Below are 18,968 nucleotides of genomic sequence, written 5' to 3' on the forward strand. Positions count from 1 at the left end.
CAAGCTCCCTCTTGAATACTCACTGATCATTGTTTTCAGCTCAACACTTGTTGATTCCTCTGCTAATACTCCGAGTCAGAGGAGACAGAAATTTGATATGTTGAAAGGACGTAAGTGGTGGGAAACCAAAAGGGAAGGTGAATCCTGAAACAGAGTTTATATGAATATGGAGTGGATGGGAGTAGGAACGGAAAATGGGGAAGGACAAATTGAAAAGAGATTGAATGGAGGGCAGGAAGTATAGTCTGAGTTATAATGAAGTATGGTATGACTTATAATGAAGAAAAGGTCCCAGAGAAGATGAGGTACATCTCAGCATTCAAAAAGTCCCTATATGCTGCTTTTCAAAGTCTTTACATGCCTGTGCTGCAAACAGGTAGCAGTGAAATCCACTGGCAAAGTGAGTATCTCACCCCACATTCATGTTTCTTCCAGGCAGAATTGGTAACGAGCTCCTACTGCTACCAGTTACTGTGTTCATCTGACAAGCAGAAGGCCTGATTAGATCTTAAAGTCCCAACCTCTTAGTGACTAATGTCAGCATGATTCTACATCATAGAAAATGGATTTTAAAAATAATAATAAAACTGTCAATACATCATAGCAATGATCACACTGCCAAGCAACACGTTCATATTGTTAGTAAATACGAAATTTAAGTTTATTCAAGTTCAAATTGACTCATCATCTTCCACATGGGAGAGAGATGCTTACCTCAAACTCAGACATCAATGCACCCATATTCTAGTGTGTTTCCCTTTTTCTTTTATTCGTACCTCTCAACAAATTAGAGTGCCTAAGTTCAGAACAGTAAAGCAAAAGTAGAACTTTAAAGTCAAATGACTTCAGGTCATCAAAGCACTCACAGAAATGAAGCCTACTTAGCTCTTGCTGAGGTCCTCTGTTGAGTTTTACTGAGGTTTGCTCCATAGTGATCACCACAATGTTCCTTCTTGGCCGGGACAGGGAGGCACAGCAGGCTGTCTTCACAACTGGGAACCACAGCATCTTGCTCAGGTGCTCTCCAAGAGGAAAAAACAAGTTAAGATCCTTGCAAGATTTTCTGGGACCAACCCAAAAGTTGCCTGGATCTTGGCTTATGTCCGCTTTCTGGATAGTCCTGGGATAGACTAATACCAATATACTGGCTGGTAGAGGAAGGTTTTTACATTTGAGAGGAAGTTCACTGAGGTAAAGGTGGCTGCTTCACACCGATCTGTGATGTGCTGCATCCTAGCGTGGAATGGCACAAACCTTGTATGGGTGGGGCTGCAGCGTGGCCCCAAAAATGGGCTCTGTGTTGATCTTTGTCACTCCCTCAGGAAGGTGGAAGGTGAATGCCCGGAGCAGGTTGGCAAAGAAAATGAAGAGCTCAGTCCTTGCTAGGTGCTCCCCCAAACACACTCGGTGCCCTGCAGAAGGAAGAGGGAAAGGACAGTGAGTATCTAGGATTTTTTTTTTTTAGTTTTGTCATCACTTTGTTCATTCTTGCCATAAGCAGAGGGGACTCTTGTTCAGGGCCAGGATCCTGAAAACCACAGAAATAAAACTTCCTGAATTCTTTCTCAGAAAGATCCCATCCCTCCAATGTCACAGGTTAGGAGACACCAAACAAAAAGCCCAGTGCAAATCCCTGATGTACTACCATCTTTCTTTCTTGACCAGGCAGAAAATTATTTTCCTTTTATAGGAGATCTTGAGCTTCAGGGTCCGACATGAAGAATCTGCCAGCTGTATGCACATGCTTTCTTAGTGAGTTTAGTCAGCAGATCAAAATTACTTGGCAATGGCCTTTGCAACTGAGCAAAGGCTTGGTCACTTTACAGGCAATCAAGAAGCCTACTGTTAATTTCCAAGTGTTCCTCACTGGAACCAATGGCACACACAGCACAGAAACAAAAACTAAAGAAAACAAGTTAACAATATATTCACATTTCCAGATTAGCAGACAAGTTAAGGGAAAGCAAAAGCCAGCTATTCCATTTGCACTAAGAAACCGCTCCTGGATGGGCATCTAAGTGACTACCCTGCTACATCAGCAGAGATACTAAAACAGAGTAAGAACTTTACTGCTGAATATGGTCACAAACTGTGCTATGTTATCTTAATTCCCTTCTTTTGCAACTGGCTTTTCAGTTCTGTACCCAAGAACTTTGTGTATCAGGATGCATTTCTTCTCTTCTTTCAGCTCATTCCTATAAGAGGGACTGCAAGCAACTCCAGCATACAAAAGGTACATCACTTCTCAGTGGAAAAAAAAAAATAAAAAAAATATGAAGGATACTACAGGAAAAAAAAATGTGGATGAATGCAATATTTAACAAGCCTAGGAGGTTCAGGAATTCAAGTGGGATTCCTATTGCATTGTACTAAGAGCAGGTTGGTGCCAGAGAGCACAGAAGTGTCTGTCTCGGCAGATACAAGCCAGTACTATTATTTAAAAGAAGCAAACAGTGGTGACATAAGGTGTTATCTGAAGAAATATCACAGTCTCAAACTTCTGTATTCTTCATGTAATCTGTTGGGACTGTTCAAACTGCCAGTGCGCTTACCTGCTGAGAATGGTAAGAAGGCTTCTCGATTTTTAAAGTTTCCATCTTTATCCAGGAAATGGCCAGGGTTGAACTCCCGAGGTGTCTCCCAGTGCTCAGGATCATACAGAACAGATGCTATATTTGGCAAAACAATGGTGCCCTGCAAGGAAGAAACCACTGGTACAGTTCTATCAACTAGCCTCTCACCTCAGTTTCTGCCTGGTGGATAAGACTTCTGTTTGTTGCCATTGCTTTCTAATGTGCAGATATCAAGTGGTTAGAGGAGTATCTTGCTAGAAAACAGGAGTTGTTAGTCATTTTCTTAGCTGGAAATTATCAGTTCCCAGCCTTGCGACCATGCCAGTGGGTGTTATTAGCGTTAGTAATGTTTGTACAACTATATTGTGGTGCCCACTTCTACTGATAGTTTTAATGACATTTGTAGTAGGCCTCTTTTGTTGATATTCAGGTCCCAGTCTTGGAAACCTTCTTTTGGGTTTGAGAGAGAAAAAAATGCTTTTAGGTTTGAGAGAGAGAAAAAGTTTTGTCTTTACTGGTAAAGAGCACGTTGTTCCCAGCAGACCAGCTCGTGTGCCTTAGGGTACCTGACTGTCAGATCCAGCCAGAACAGAGACTGAAGCCTTCACCACAAAGTGAGTTAGGTGGGGCCAAACATGGAAGCCAGTAATGGTACTGGCCTCTCCCATCTCTCTTGCAATAAAAGCAACTGATGCTTGCTAGGGTTTTACAGTGAGAACTGGCACTCAGCATAGCTTATGTCACTTTACAAAATTATTTAGTGGCTGTGAACACCTGTCTCAGGCTTTATTTTGGAGCAACTCCCTTGCTGTCAGCTGTACAGATTCAGGCAGGTCATTGCACTTGTCTCAGCTCATGGAGCTATTACCATCCCCTTACAAGTCTTCCTCCATCCCAGCAGTGCTAGCAGTGCCAAGCTGGGCAAAAATGTCTTAACAAGTGCTTTGATAAACATTTCTCCTCTCAGTCTATATCCCCAGCCAAGTACAGCTGGTCTTTGCTGTTGTGTCATTTGTCTGTACCTTTTTGACAGGGAAACCTAGCAGTTCTGTATTCCTCACACACACTCTGGGCATGCCAACAAAGACAATGTTGCTGAAGCGCTGGATCTCATGAACCACAGCATTCGTGTAGGGCAGCTTTTTCCGATCCTCATAGCAGATTAACTGGGCAGGACCCAGAACCGCATCCAGCTCCTTCTGCACTTTCTCTGTGGAGAAATATTCATCACTTCAGATGGGAAAAATGCATCAAATATTTCAACTGGTCTCTTTTCCTTAGAGCAATAGGAAAAAGTAGTATTTCAGCATAGTACATAAAGTCTTTATGATTTAGCTTCATATGTTAAATTCGGACGTTAAAAGTCAATAGCAAAACAAACAAACAAAAAAGCAGTGTGGTCCAGAACTAAACAAGGACTCATAAACAAGGACTATACTGTACTTATTTCAGCTTTGACATTTATCTCACAGTATGCTTGGTGGGTGTAGGGTGAGTCACTCAGCTCCACATTTTGAAGGTATTTAGGGATTGCTTAGTTTATTTTATCTTAAAATCTATATCTCATTTTCAAAATTGACGCAAATGCCTTGGATATTAACTCCCAGTGCAAAGGAGGACTTGGTCCAAGCATGGCAACAGTGAACAAACAACATCAGAATCACCCTAAAAGTCTGAGTGCAAATATGCACACGATGACACAGTCTTTTCAGCTTCCTGCTCAGATTGTGGGAATACAGATTATCTTCCTAGCTTTCAGGACTTGAGCACAGCAGATGGAAGAAACGCTGACTCCAGAATTATCCAAGTCCTTCTTAAACCCTGGCCATATCCTTTCTCTTCCTAGTGTAGATTTTAGATGGGGGAGATTCAGTCTGGATCTACAGAGGCATTCATGGCATTGACTTGTCAGTGCAAATAACTTTTCTTTCACCACGACTGCCTTCAGCCATCTGGTTTGGCCAGGCGAGAGGATGGACCTTTGTTTATTTCCACTGCTGTAATTTTAACATGGTGCTCTTTGTGTGTCCAGAGAGTGAGAGCCAGGCTCAACTAGTGGCTTCTGTGCCTGCCCCTAATTACATCCAGCCCTCATTAACATTTGTAGTACCCACAGTATTTCACAGCAAGAATCCCTCTCACCTTGGATGTCTGGATACACCACCATGTAGAGCAGTCCCCAGTACAAGGTTGTGCTTGAAGTCTCTGAGCCACCAAGGAAAAGGTCATTTATAACATACACCAAATTGTCTTCATCATACTTGGGCTTGTCCTCATCTTTAGACTGAAGATGATGATAAAAAGGTGAGGATAAACATTAAAGTTAGGTTATCCTGTATACCTCCTGAGACTCATTATTTCCACACGTGGAAACAATAGCACATAAAGAATATTCAGATTTACAGTTTTTAATGAGTACTAAGAGATTAACAGTTTCACAAATGTATGTGGTAAGGCTGTGTTGCTCTTTTTCATGAGGTGGATTATTCTTTCATTAAACAAACAGGCAGTTTCATGCCTGATGACTTAATCCTGAAAATTTTAGAACAAACTGCAACTTTTACAGTTAGCCCAGAGTGTACTTCTAAACATGAGCCCAGCAATGTGTCACTCATTTGGCCTTGGTCTCTCCAGTAAGCTATCAAACAGTGTCATCAGGCAGAATGAATACTTACTTTCTCTATCTCAGCCAGGTAAAAGTCAATGAAATCTTGCGGTTCAGCTGGCATCCCTCTCTCCATGTGCCTTCTAATCTCCTTCCTTGCAAAAGAACTGAGGAGATCATAGCAAGACAATGCCTTCTTATGAGGACCAGGGAGATGGCACATCAGCCAGGGGAAGATTTCGTACAGCTGCAGGAATGACATACAAGAGGCAACGTGAATTAGCTGTCAGTAACAAAAGCTGCTTTAGAAGCACCAAAGGGCTGAATTGTCCTGTCTGGAAATGCTGATAGTGGAGTAAACAGATTGTCATTGTTTTGAGTATTATTTGTTTTCATCATGTGGGGAAACATTAATATTAATTTTGACACACTCCTGAATCTGGGAGTGCCAGCCAACACTCTGCTCATGCCACTAACTCAGGCAACTGGTGGAGCTCACAGAAGGAAAGCATAGACTGGGTAGCACTCTAGGATAATTTCATTTCCCTTTTAACTTCTAGAGGAACCAATAATGATTAAAAATGTTAAATCTTCAGTCTGCTCAGAGTGTATTTATACACATACTTGTTAGCTCAAAGTACCATCCTCTGTTTTGGACAGCTCTCTCTTTGCAGCATGTGCCATCCCACCCTGCCAAGCAAACAGCATTTCTGTCTCCTCACTGCCTTTGCTCTTTCAAACCAACCAAGCAAAATTCTCAAATTTTGTTATGTGATCATTTGTTGGTCATCCCACTAATCCTTCTTTTACATTTGTTTCACTCTAAACTCACAACACAAAATGCCAAGACACTGGAAAAGGTCCCACAGATCATTACATGCCAGAACCTACTTTAACATTTCTCTGGATCTAAACAGAAAACAGTACTGGAAACACTCTAGGATCCTGTTTGCCTTTTTCATCCTGTTTTCTTCTAGTTTCCTCCAGTCCCTTTCCTCTTAAGCTTTGGACTGGAATGTTCTAAGCTTGTAGCAGGTAATTGTCTCATTAATTCCTGATATGATTCATAATTTAATTTTGTACTATTAGAATTTGTTCCATACTTATAACTCCAATCCACAATATTTATGAGCTCTTGCAGCAGGATATCCTGAACCTCCACTGTATTGTTACGGTCTCCTTGCTTTGATCATCAGCAAATGTTATCTGTTTTTTAGCCAAGTTCTTCAACAAAAATAATGAGTAACTACAGTCAGAGAGTCACTGAACTACTGCCAGAATAACTCCACTAATGATGTCTTTCACTTATCTAATTATCTCTTTCTTTGTCTCTTAGAAATTTTTACCCTCTTTATAAACCTTGAACCAGTTGCTTTGCTTTTACTGAGGACGCATTTTTGTATCCACACTTTCATTTTCTACTTACTTCAGAAAAAAAAAAAAATAGCATGTGATTTACACACCTGATAAATGAAGCTGCCTGCAAATCTGAATACGTTCTCTGTGGCACTGATCAGTTCATGGAAGGTTTTGTCCTCATCAGAGAAGTGATATCCAAAAACCAGAGCACAAATTACATTTGAAATAGAATGGAAGAGAGGGAAAGAAGGATCCACAGGTCTTCCTGCAAACACAGTAACTAGCGTTCACTCTCAATGTTTTCTTCAGTTTTTCCTTACACAGATAAGATGAGATATTATTAGAAATTACATAAAATAATATCTTCATCTGTCTGGGGCATGAATGGGGACAGATGTGACATCAATATGTATTCATGAAAATAAAACAGTCTTAAAGCAAAAGATAGTGTTAAACTGTTTTCTCATTGCTCTAAAATAGTCTCATACCCCTTCCCATGAAATAGTATTGCACAACCAAGATTAATTAGAAGATATAATATTAAACCTGATGTCCTCTGTTGTATGGAAGAAGAAAAGTTAGACAATGTGCAAGGCAAGAAATGTCACAGCAGATGAACAGAGAGAAGACAGCAACAAACATGTTCAAAAAAAAAAAAAAAAAAGCTACTTAGGAGAAAAGACTGAAGAAGCTTGTGAAAGTTTAAGAGTAGGTTTAGAAACAGGTTTTTAAGAAAGAAATTTCCACTTGTAATACTAGGCTCTATCTGTTCTTCAGGCTTTGGTGAGTTTGGATATACATGTATGACTGTGCCCACCCCAACCCTAGAAAGAGGTAGGTAAGCTTGCATACTGAAGATATGAATCCAGAAACTGAAAAGCATCTAATTTTTTAGCAGAGATACCTTTCAGGCTCACAAAGAACTCCACCAGGTGAGAGGCCTCCTCTTGCACTCGATACTCCAGGCCTTTTTTCCCCATCCCCAGACTGCGTAGAGTCATTATACCAAAGCGTCTCTGCTGCTTCCATGAGCGACCACTTGCCAGTATAATACCTGAGAGCATTCCCTGGCACATTATTATTTGTCATAGACATGGATGATTCGTTTAAAAATAATTATGAAATACCTGAGTAAATCAAGGAACATACTGTGGTACAAGTATCTTTAGGAGGTAAAATTATCATAACCAAGTATACCCAAACTATAACTAACCCACATGTTCTTAATATTGATTGTAGTTAATTTTTGAAAAGAGCAATCTAAGGATCTGCTGACTGCTTCACTTCTTGCTAAAAACTGCTGAAATACATTAAGAAGAAATGGATTTTAACGTGACAGAGTCACTCTCACAAAGGGTATTCAGGAAATGTTTAAGAGTGACTGCTAACAGCTATGAGACTTCTGGAGGAAGGTGTTATAGGTCTCTCGCTCATGATAGAAGGTGTTTGGCAACCATATGTAGTCTATACAGTTGCCAAACCTATAATGATGCTTTGCATTCATGTAACATACAGCAAAATCATGTGCAGCAGAATGAATTATCCTATGAGGAGTGTAAGATTGCTGAGTTCTGAGCTAGGACTGCACACATCTTGAACACAGCAAAAAAGGTCACCTAGAAACAACCTGATCTGGAACGTTTCCCAGGCTTGGGAGAGCTCAGGACAAAAGGCATCATGACAAATAGCAAGCTATTCTCATGAGCTAATAGGGTATTTGGACAGAGCATCCTGAATGGGAGGGCAGAGGGTTTAACAAGGCTGAGCAGGAGTAGTTTGCCAAGTCGACATTACTGTGCATTATTTATGGCAGGAAAATCTCACCTTTTCCTTTGGCCATTGCTCTGAAGAAAGGAGATACCATCCTTCCAGAAACATCATCAGGGCGTGTAGTCATGCCATCCTTCACTGCCTGAAATCCATTCAGTATGATCACTGGTGCCCACCCGAACCACAAGGTGTATATGTTGCCATAAGTTTTTGCCAGCTGTGGATGGGAAAAATGCCAGAAAAGAACAGATAAAACTGAGTAAAATTAACCAATTAGGAGAATCTGAAAATAAATACCTCCATCAGAAGATCCCGATGTAACTGAAAGTTCATTTGCACCAAGTTTCCAAGCAATGGGAGAGGAATTGGTCCAGGAGGGAATTGCTGGCTTGCCTTTCGAAGTTTGAGAAATTGAACAATTAAAAGAAAAATGACCAGAACTACAAACGCTTGACTTATTGTCAGCATTTCAAAGCTGATTTTTCAGCTTCTCTCTATCAAAAATAACGTAGTGGAGCTTGGAAAAGGTGATCTTGCTTCTTGTTCCACCAGTTCTCTTTGCAGACTGACTCCTGTAAAGTCTCAATTCCTTTCCCTCCCTCTGTCCCTCCCTCTTTATCACTGCCTACCTTTTTCCTGCACCCCATATATTCTCCATACTAGGATACATCAAACCAATCCCTGACCAAGGGCGTACCTAGCTGTCTATAGGTAGCCACAGCCTGAAAATGTGGAATCACGTGTGCTGAAGGTATTAGCCTTGGGAACCTTAAAAACATGCATAGTTGTTCATCTCAGAATCACTGAATTCAGAGTACTGTTTACATCCTGGCATGTAACTCTCATAGGTTAGATTTAACAGGTGTTTTAGTCACAAATATTAAGTTGTCTTTATATGTGATTGCAGATTAAGATTTGCCTCACAGTTCACACAGACAAAAACATCAGTAGTTGGAGACTAAGCATGCAATTAGGAGATGAAATTGTTACATGTAATTTCTGAAAATTTGGCCTTGAGTGTTCAAACTTGTTTTTTTCCAGTAAGAGGGTAACAATAACATTTTCAACAACTGCATATTAATGACATTAAGATAATAATTAAATCTTACATTAGAACTAAATAACGAGAAAAACAATCAACATACAAAATTATGCCCTATTTAAAATGTAAAATGTAATTAAATTATAATTGTCATTATTAGGTATAATTTTTTTGAGTATGTAACTTGTATTAAGGACTTTATTTTCCTTGGTTTATTTTCTACATTTGTAATCACAGTTTCAAAATCCTGGGTATTATGTCTATGACCAGTTGTCAATAGATTTACAAAACACATAAAAAATTTGTCCTCTGATAATGAAGGGATTCACACCTAGTATGCAACACAGAAAGGAGAAAGCACCGGGTGTCAATCGTCAGGGGATCGTATCTTGGCATTGCAAAGAGAAAATGTCTTCACTAAAAAATGAGGTACAAGTCTGAACAAGAAATTGCCCTGCCTTCCAACACATACATGAATAGCAGTATTTTGCAAACCTGGCAACATTAGGGAAGTATTGTGACTCAGTGATGTCAATCTGTCTCCTCCATTTGGCCAAAATTTGCAGTTATCATAGGTACCTACATGCCTGCATTATATAATGAAGACAGAATGTAAAATTAGTTGTTTTTTTTTTTGTTTGTTTGTTTGTTTTTGTTTTTTTTTTACGACCTTATCTTATCTATGCAAGTGTAACAAGTGGACATTATGGGCAGCATGTTTGGGAAGGGGGTTGAGGTATCCCAAGTTAGTTACAACTGCCAACCACGAAGCAGGAAATAGCTGTGATAGGACTCAGCAAACTGCAACATCCCCCCAAAAAAATGCCAAAATATTGAATTTTAAATATTGAAAAAAAAAAAAAAGAACAAAATTAGTTTTGTGCAGCCAACAAAATCAGGAGAAATTCTGACTTACATAAGTTTCATTAGAAGACTAAATAAAATCATATTCATCTCGTTATCTGTTTGGTCACTGTCACTTTTAGAAAGAAAACTTGGAGACAAAGAAAGGCTGAGAAAGTTGCTATAATATATGACAGCGAACAGATAAAATAATAATGAATAAAGACTGTAAGACTAAAAGATTGCAATGCCGATGTAACCCATGTACCATCTTTGTCTTTAAACAGTTCATATGTTCAAAGCAGGACATCCAGAAGTTTACAATGCGTATACTTCTAAATCAGCATTAAAAAAAATAATAAATAAATCAACAACAAACTCAAGATATAAGCACTGACCTATAACTTCAATTTGCTTCAAGCAATACTAACAATAAGGAATGATTACATTTCTCTGGTTCCTAATCCATCAAGTATCTCAGGGTGCTTTACCATTATTAACCACATTTTTGATCTGTCACGGCAAAAATATCTATTCCTACATGCTAGTAAATTACACAGCACTACAAGATTATTTATATTTAACGTGTAACGGAGCAGACTTGCTAATCAGACAAGTATTAATGCCCCAATATTTACATAGTAGGAATGTAAATGATAGGCAGCTGCAAAACGTGAAATACAGAATCAGCCCAACTCGGTAATATAATTACTGCACTCAACTTGTAGTGATACATTATCCCAGATTAGTGTAAGTGGAGCTGTACCAACTCCCATTACCTATCTCCACCTTACGCTTTTCGTTGTAAATCCTTTGTAGTCAGGTGTTTACAACTCCCCAAAGTCCTTAATCAGTGTGTGGCAAGCAGAAATAAAAGAACAGGAGGTACAAACCACAGGAGACTGAGATGGAAGTGGCCATGTGGGCATTACGGAGGGTCACAGGTTGGCTGGTAATTGTGAGAAGGTAAAACATCCTCTGACCAAACCTGGAATTGTGACGGTTCCCAGTCTTCAATTACACTGTCATTCCTGTTTCTCTCCTTGCAAACTTTGTCTCAAGCAGAGCTATTTTCCATGAAATTCCAGGTTTCGCAGCCTGACTCAGGAATATAAATAAGCCTCTCCCAAATACTTTGGAGAAAGATTTAGGTGAAATTTCTGTATTAAATTTGTCTATCTTAAGGGGAAAAAAATCAACTGGTAGCACAGAAGCTCGATAACCCTCCATCACATACACACTCCTAAATCTCCAGCACGGTGACAGAGCCAGTGACCTTTTGAGGTATAGCACTAAGTGCATTAAGCTGCTAACAGAAGAAATCTGCTTTGCTAAAGTAGCAACGTGGCAATAAGCCATGTGCAAAGTGCGGTGGGCAGAAGGCTGACTCGTGCCTTTCTTCCCCATTTGGGAAGTTTTCTTGCTTGCTTCCAAGGACAGCTGGATGATGGGGACTAGCACTGTGAGGTGCTAATATGAAGAGAAGAGGGAGGTTGAGGGTTGCACACTGTGTGTGGCAAGAAATTCCCTTCACAATTGATCTTACAGCCTGAACTGTGCCCCAACAAGCCCTGTTAATCTGCTCGCTCTCTCAGCATCTGCCTCCGTGCTGGTTCTTTGTTGCTTGTCTGCCAGTCCCCTGGGGGAGGCAGGGACACATCTCATCAATGACTGCATTTATCCAAACCTCCCGTGAAAGAAAGCCCTCAGACTTGTGGTTTTGCCATTCGGCTGCCTGCCTTCAGGAAATAATTTCCAGCACCTATAGCAACTCCACTAGTGTGACTTTCAAGAAAGATGGTAAGCACACTCAGCAGCTTTCAGCATTTGCCAATTACTTATGGATCAGAGGTGAAGTTGGGTGGCAGCCACCGATGCTATATAGTAAATTAATATGCAAGAGATTAGCTATCGATACTGGCAGAGAAAATGCAGTCCTTTAGATATAAGTTTCTCAATCGCTTGCACATGAAGCAACTGCAGTACAAAACCCCCCCACTCCAGCAAACCAAATATACATATTTGACCTATTTTTTTATTTATTGCCCCAATTATCATGTTATTGCTTGTGTTTTCCAGCAGCAATGTCCAGGATGAACCTTTTTCCCAAAAACATGCTTCACGGGTGTTGAGTGGAAGGACTGAGAAACTCTGCTTGAGATCAAAGTTGTTGCTTCTCCTATAGATATTAAGCTGCACTAGTACTGCTAAGAGAGGTATCAAAGGTATCACTTCTGATATATATATATACATACATATATATGCATACACTAGCAAGGACATCTTCTACCACAAGAAACAAGAGGCAGCCCGTCACTTTTACATATTGCCAATGGTTAAATGGGACGGCAGTGTGGGGACATCCAACACGCATGGGACAGCACAAGGCTGAGGTCTGGACCTGGAGACAGAGGAGGAGAAAAGAAGCGCCCTCAAAGGCTGAAGAACTGCTGTACAAATGGAGAAAAATAGGAGCAGAAAAAAAAAAAAAAAAAAAAAAACAACTTCTTCCAGGCTTATCTGCTTCATGAAAGATTTTCTTCACGATGTTTCATGAACTATTTCACCAACTGGAAAATCCACTCAGCTTGTAGAGGTTCTCAGGACACGTACCAATAAGATCAGCTGCCCATCACCTTTGAACCTACTGAGTGTTTCCCACATGTTTCCCATGTCTTCAAACACTTTTCCTCAGATCTTGCCTTTTTGCCTCAGGAATTTGTCCTTGTTTTCATTTTTCTTGCTTTTCACACCCCTCTTTCCTGCCAGAAGAGCCACATGCACAAAGCTCTCAGCTGCCCTAACAGACCTAACACTCACGCAGCAGTGCTGGAAGCAGGAACCACCACATAAGAAGACTTCGCAGTATTTCCAGGCAGTTTCCACAGCAAGGTGATCTCACCATTTGCTGTGGCTTCCCAGAAATAGGCACAGCTCACTCAGGGGCTGATAGCCAGGTGCCTCCCCTCTGCCAGTCGCTGAGACCTCTCCAAAGCAAAGCCATTTCACAGATTTACAGCCAGGTTCAGCTGGATCAGTGCCCAGAAAACACAGGTTAGAAAAGGAATCCATGAATAAGTAAGAGGGACTGGGTTTCCTGACTGACCGATGAGCCTCACAGGCATTGTTACAAGTATGTACATCCTTATCTCTCCTCTTAAATATTTATAAAAACAGTAGGATAATTTCTTCTGCTGTTACACTTGGTATTTCCTGTCCACCTTCAGGAGATCACACTGATTGCTTTGTTCCTTCAGAAGCCAGGAGGAAAAACAGTTTGTACATGTATATTTGCATATTATGGCTGCAGAAACCATACATTTCACAGACATGAACCGGTCCAGAGAATGGTGTTTTGTCAGCATTTCATAGCTGGTTTTCTCCACTTTGTGTGAAAAAAAAAAATTGCCTGCAACGTCATGAAGGCCAAAATTATTTTTTTCCACTGGTCTTTCCTGTGGAGATTTAGCCCTGTTAAATTTGTGCACTGCACATACCTGCCTTTTACCACTCTTCTTTTCCTCACTCATTTCAATAACATGTTCCAAGCTGAAGAGAACGTCATTAGTTCTGTCACAAGCAAACTTCTCTCAGCAGACATTACATCTCAAATGTGTCATCTCACCTGTTTTAAGCCAAAATCTTCTAAACAATGTGGTAACAATGGAAAAAAAAAAAAATAGGAGGAAAATCTCATCTACAGTTGGAAACAATAATGAAACTACTTTTATAAACCGAATTAACTTCTAACTGTTTAAAACGCTGGTCTGAAGAGTTTTAAAAGAACCAAAATGTTTTTTTTACCCTGTTTTATATATAAATATATATATTAATCTCAGGCTTTCAGAAACTCTGTACTTCAACCTAGGGTTGAGCAAGAACATAGAAAGGGTAGTTCACAAGGCTGAAACAGTAAGAATTAACACTTGCCAGCTGAGCACTGTAACAAAGCTCTATGTCCCCCTCACTGTAGGTCCCAGCATAACTGTACTAAAGCAGACTGCACACATAGGCAGATAGCATCCTTGCACATTTAGTTTCAAGCTAACTGAACTATTCCACATTGTTCCTTTTTTTTTTTTTTCTCCCATTCAGTGAAGGGTGGACAGCAATACCCAAGAACAAAGGTTGTTTTTCCCCTGTCAGAGCTCAGTTCAGACCCCAGTGTGCGTAAAGCCTTTGATTATGTGACATGTGCTACCCCCAACACTGCGTCAGTGCCTTGGCAGCCCCTGCTCTATGAACAAATTCAGATCACAGAAAGCTTTGTCTATTGTCTCAGGCCTCCATCCCTCTGATGCAGAATTCCAGTGCTGTCGTGAAGAGCCCAGGAAGCGCAAGAAAATTTGGCCAAGCCCACAGAAAACCACTTTTGAGAGCTGGCTTCTCAGCCTGAATGCCTGTGTAATTCTTGGCAAGTTGCAGTCCCCCCTTCAGATGTGGCCAATTGCTAATTATATGTTCACTTAATGGATGTCTGTCTTCAGACAACAAAGCTCAGGGCTGGAGAAGGACAATTTACGCACAACTTGTAGTAACTGCAGCAGTGATGTGAATACAAATATTTAATTTTATATTATTTTAGTATCTTGATACACAAATGCTGATATATGCTAAAGCTGTTAAAAGACTCAGTCCCTAAACAGATCCAATGAGTCCATTATTGGACAGTGGTGGCACTGGGGCTACAAGGCCTGTTTCCCCACCAGCAAAGTCAGGGTGATGGAACCTGAAGCTGTGAATATTTACTTCTTATCTTTTACACAGCATTCAGACAATACAATGAGGATGCCACGGGAAATCTTATGGATGAATGCAATATTTGCTTTAGTACAAATTTTGAGGATGCAATAAGTAGGCTGATTACACCCACTGGATGATAAGGGCGTTGAAAAATTGAGGGTAACCTGTGCCATTAGCCGTGTCCATCCTGTCCTATGGATATCCTGTGAATAACACAACATGTGACCATACAGCAATGAAATTTTAGTATGCCTCATAATCCAGGTCTCCACAGAGAGTAACTTAAGACCATGATGGATACAGAATTTCCTAAAGTCTGAAAATTCCCCTGTGCACACATAACAAAGCAGGCATTCATCAGCATGCCATCAGACAGACAGCTGTCAATGGGCAGCAATGCAGGTTGCTACATCCAGACACTCCTTGCCACTTGTCAATAACGTGGCAATCATCTTTTCAACATCTACGCTTACAGCATAACCCACCTTTCAGAAAGGGAAGGCAGGTGGAGAGATAAGTCCTCTATCTTGGTTCGTTATGCTTGGGTTTAGCTGTGGAGACATTTTCTGTTGGGATTCACAGGTTTTCCTTGATCAAATGACAGCACTGTTCAAGGAGAATCATTTTGGCCAGCTGTGTCTTAATCTTCCAGTCAAACACACCTGAAAGATCAGAGGGAAGTAATTTTCAGTCCTGATTCCCGTCCTTCAGAAACACAGCTGATAAACTGGATAAAAATCATCAATGAGCTCAAACTGATGAACAATAGATAAAATTATTCTATTCAGTGTTTTCTAGTTTATTTGTTTTGAATATAGCAGACTTTTTTCTCTTGGCAGTACTTAACAGCAAGGAAAGGAGAGAGGCTGGGTAAATGGAACCATGTGCTGCTTCTAAGCCTCATCACTGCAATTCCCACATTTCAAATTGTGTAATTACTTCTTGTTCCACCACCTGGGCTCAGTCTAATGCCATTATCACACCTAGAGAACATTGAAGTTAATATGTGACATACCATAATTTATCTGGGAGCTTCCCCAGTGCTCTGCATTCCCCTATGTGGAGGAGACTATAGACACAGAGAGAACATGGACCTCTTATCTGGATCAGAGGAACATGGTCACAGTGAATAATCCCCATGTACCTAGTAAGCAAGAAAATTCACAGTGTGTTTTGCCAAAGTCTCCAACAAACCTGTAGCAGACACGGTATTGTAGCATTTGAACCTGGGTGTTGGCGAGCAGCATCCCAGCCTCAGCCGGTACCAAAATGATGGCAAATGAAGCTGCAATGAGCCGCAGCGTGCCCTGGTGAAACTGGTTGCTTTAAAACTTGCTCCTGTTGAGCTAGTTATAGCACTGCAGGCACAGTCCTGTCAGAGACCTTTGCTGCCCTCTGCCTGGCTCCTCGGATGTTGCACTGCTGAAATATTAAAACTGGATATTTTTTTTCACATGCTTGATCTGTACCAAAGTAATCCCCACTCTCTCTAGCTGCTGCTAATGTTCTTCCTGAGCAGGTTCAAGGCTGAACAGAGAAAGCTTCCATTAACTACATCACCAGACTAAGCAATGCACTAGACATCTAGATTTAAGCAGTGATTTAAACTCCTGCAAAGATGTGTCCTTTTCTGCCATGACTCAGGCCACAGTGATTTCTGACAGTGGTGAGCCTGAAATCCTGTGCATCTCTTGTCTGCAGGTCCCATAACTCAGTCTTAAAACTTGTAACGTCATTTAAAAGCGGTCTGCATTTCTACAGGATGTTGTTTTCTGTCCGTGAGTGCCAAAGCCACTGATGCCCTCAGTAATTATGGAGGGTGGTGACTGTGATGCTTGTTCCTGCTGAAAACTGCTCAAAAGCAGGTTAAGGGAAGCCACCTTCATTATATGGCAATCTACAGTCATCCATAGCTTGCAGGTGGCAATCCAAGATGAATTTACAAGGCAGGGGCTATACATACGTGATTGCATCATTGGAATAAACATTTTAAATAACTCCTTGAAATACTATCAAAAACTCATAGAATACAAAATAGTCAAAAATTGTAGTTCAAAATGTTTGCAGGGTATAGAAGATATTCTCCACTTTTAATTGTATGACCTTCTCTTATAGTTCTGGAATAACATCATTCATAAAGTCATTTTCTCTGCAGTGCTCCTTAAAGTGCATTCCTTGTAGAATATCATCACATCACCAGCTGACCCCAGAACATACTTGTATTATTATCTCATCCCCTGCCTCACCTGCTGCATCTCAGAAACTATTGAGGGAAAGAGCTACAATTGTATTATTGTTATTTCTTTAATATTAGGATCTCAGTCTGCGGGATAGCAAATAAATAGCTCCTGGGGTATTGGCTAAAAATAACATTGGCTGAGATTTGTTCACAGATATTGTTACAAGTTCATAAGCTTTTCAATAAGGGAAAAAAAAAGTTCATCAGGAGCTTTTAGGTTGGTGATCTGAATAGAAAAATTCTGAATGGAAAAATACAGTTACAAATAACACCTCAGAACACTTTTTTTAATGAACATGTTCTATTTTCCCCACTAAATCTTTTATTCAAGAAAACTGAAAGAAAATATTTTAGATCTGGACATCAAACTTGAATTGGAATACTCTGGCTTACAGAGGCATTTTGAGTCACTGCAAATTTAAAATGCCTTTTTCTGCAGTGATTTGCTGCTCTGTGAGAACTTAATGCTCAATAAAAATTGTCAGAGAAACTCCCTGGGGAAAACTGGCCCTACTGCTAGAAAGGAAGGAGGGAAGGACAAGTGGTTCTGGAACAGGGTCATCTCACCTTTCCAAATATCTGACATTAGAACCAATAAGGAGAAATATCAGTGTTATCACAGCCTTCATACATTCATAATCATAAAAATAAAAGGTCAAATAAAATGGTGTTTTAAAGTTAAGGCCTTAAAGTTTCTGTGAGCCATGACAAGTTTGGGAATACATTTTTCACCGTGCTCCAGCCAGCAGTTTGGGATCTGATAACTTCAAGAAATTAGGCCTAACCAGGCTCAGTGTTTAGGTTGACTAACAAGATCCTTGATTAAACACTGAATAGAGCTAAATGTAGAACAGAATCCCTTTCAGTGCCTCTTTCCAGTTTGACAGGGTACCATCCATAAACATTCCCATAGTTTTCCACTAAGTTCTGCAAAGCTTCCTATACCCCATGTTTCCCTAGTTTCTTTCTGAGATTGTGCCAAAGCCACAATGAAGAGCAGTAAATTACATTAATGGCATCTCTCCTAAAAAGAAAACTAAGTTTGACATTATTTGGTGACTACAGACTATTTCTGTTTGCCTCCCAGTGCCTACAACTCGATTATTTTTGCCAGGATGTTCTCAGAAGTGCAATCAGGCTGACTGATTTATAACTCGGCAACTTCTCCTACCTCTTGAAGATAAATAAACATTTGACCTTTTCCCATCCTCCACAGGTTCTCATAGATAATTGCTAATTGCTCTGAGGTTAATACCGGTCCCTAAGTGCCCTGGGACAAATCAGTCTAGCCAATTTGAAAACATCCCATTTATCCAGTTATTTTCTAACCTCTTTTACCTAATCTAGACACAAATCTCCCATGAATGTCATGGGTGTTAAATGTATTTTCCTCTGGATCACCATTACCATTTTCACCAAAGCCAAGAAGGGCATTAAATTGTCCATCTGCCAGAGAGCCTTCTTGATGTACCGCAGTTTTAAGAAACCAGCACTTTCCGTGGTCCTCATTTTACTACTGAAATACAGAATTATTATTCTTTATAACTTGTATTTACTTTGCATGCAAACTTTAAAGAGGCATGGAGCAAATCTACCAGGGGACACACCCAGAAGTTGAAATTTTCATTTTATTTTGATATTGACTGGTGAACTCTTAAAGAAATGAGAGAGTGCAGAAGCATTCACTTCAGTCCGTGCTTCTGACACCCTGTAGATGCTGGAATATGCTTGTTAAGGCTCAGGAAAACAAGGGCAAGAATTGTGCCCTTACTAACGTGGCAGTCTGTGGTAAAT

General features: G+C 40.3%; 1 protein-coding gene across 1 annotated transcript; it reads right to left on the reverse strand.

Annotated features, from left to right (window-relative positions):
• Positions 1-1,233: 1,233 nt before the first annotated feature.
• LOC309881516 (cytochrome P450 2J6-like) lies at positions 1,234-8,775 on the reverse strand (the record flags this gene model as incomplete). Its single annotated transcript, XM_082767580.1, has 9 exons — positions 1,234-1,412; positions 2,553-2,694; positions 3,596-3,783; positions 4,716-4,857; positions 5,249-5,425; positions 6,642-6,802; positions 7,442-7,591; positions 8,362-8,524; positions 8,605-8,775. 9 exons carry the CDS (start codon positions 8,773-8,775, stop codon positions 1,234-1,236), a joined length of 1,473 nt encoding a protein of 490 aa, XP_082623706.1.
• Between the last annotated feature and the right edge of the window lie 10,193 nt (positions 8,776-18,968).

This window comes from Aythya marila (genome assembly GCF_965140915.1).
Source record: "Aythya marila genome assembly, chromosome: 9".
Lineage (NCBI taxonomy): Eukaryota > Metazoa > Chordata > Aves > Anseriformes > Anatidae > Aythya > Aythya marila.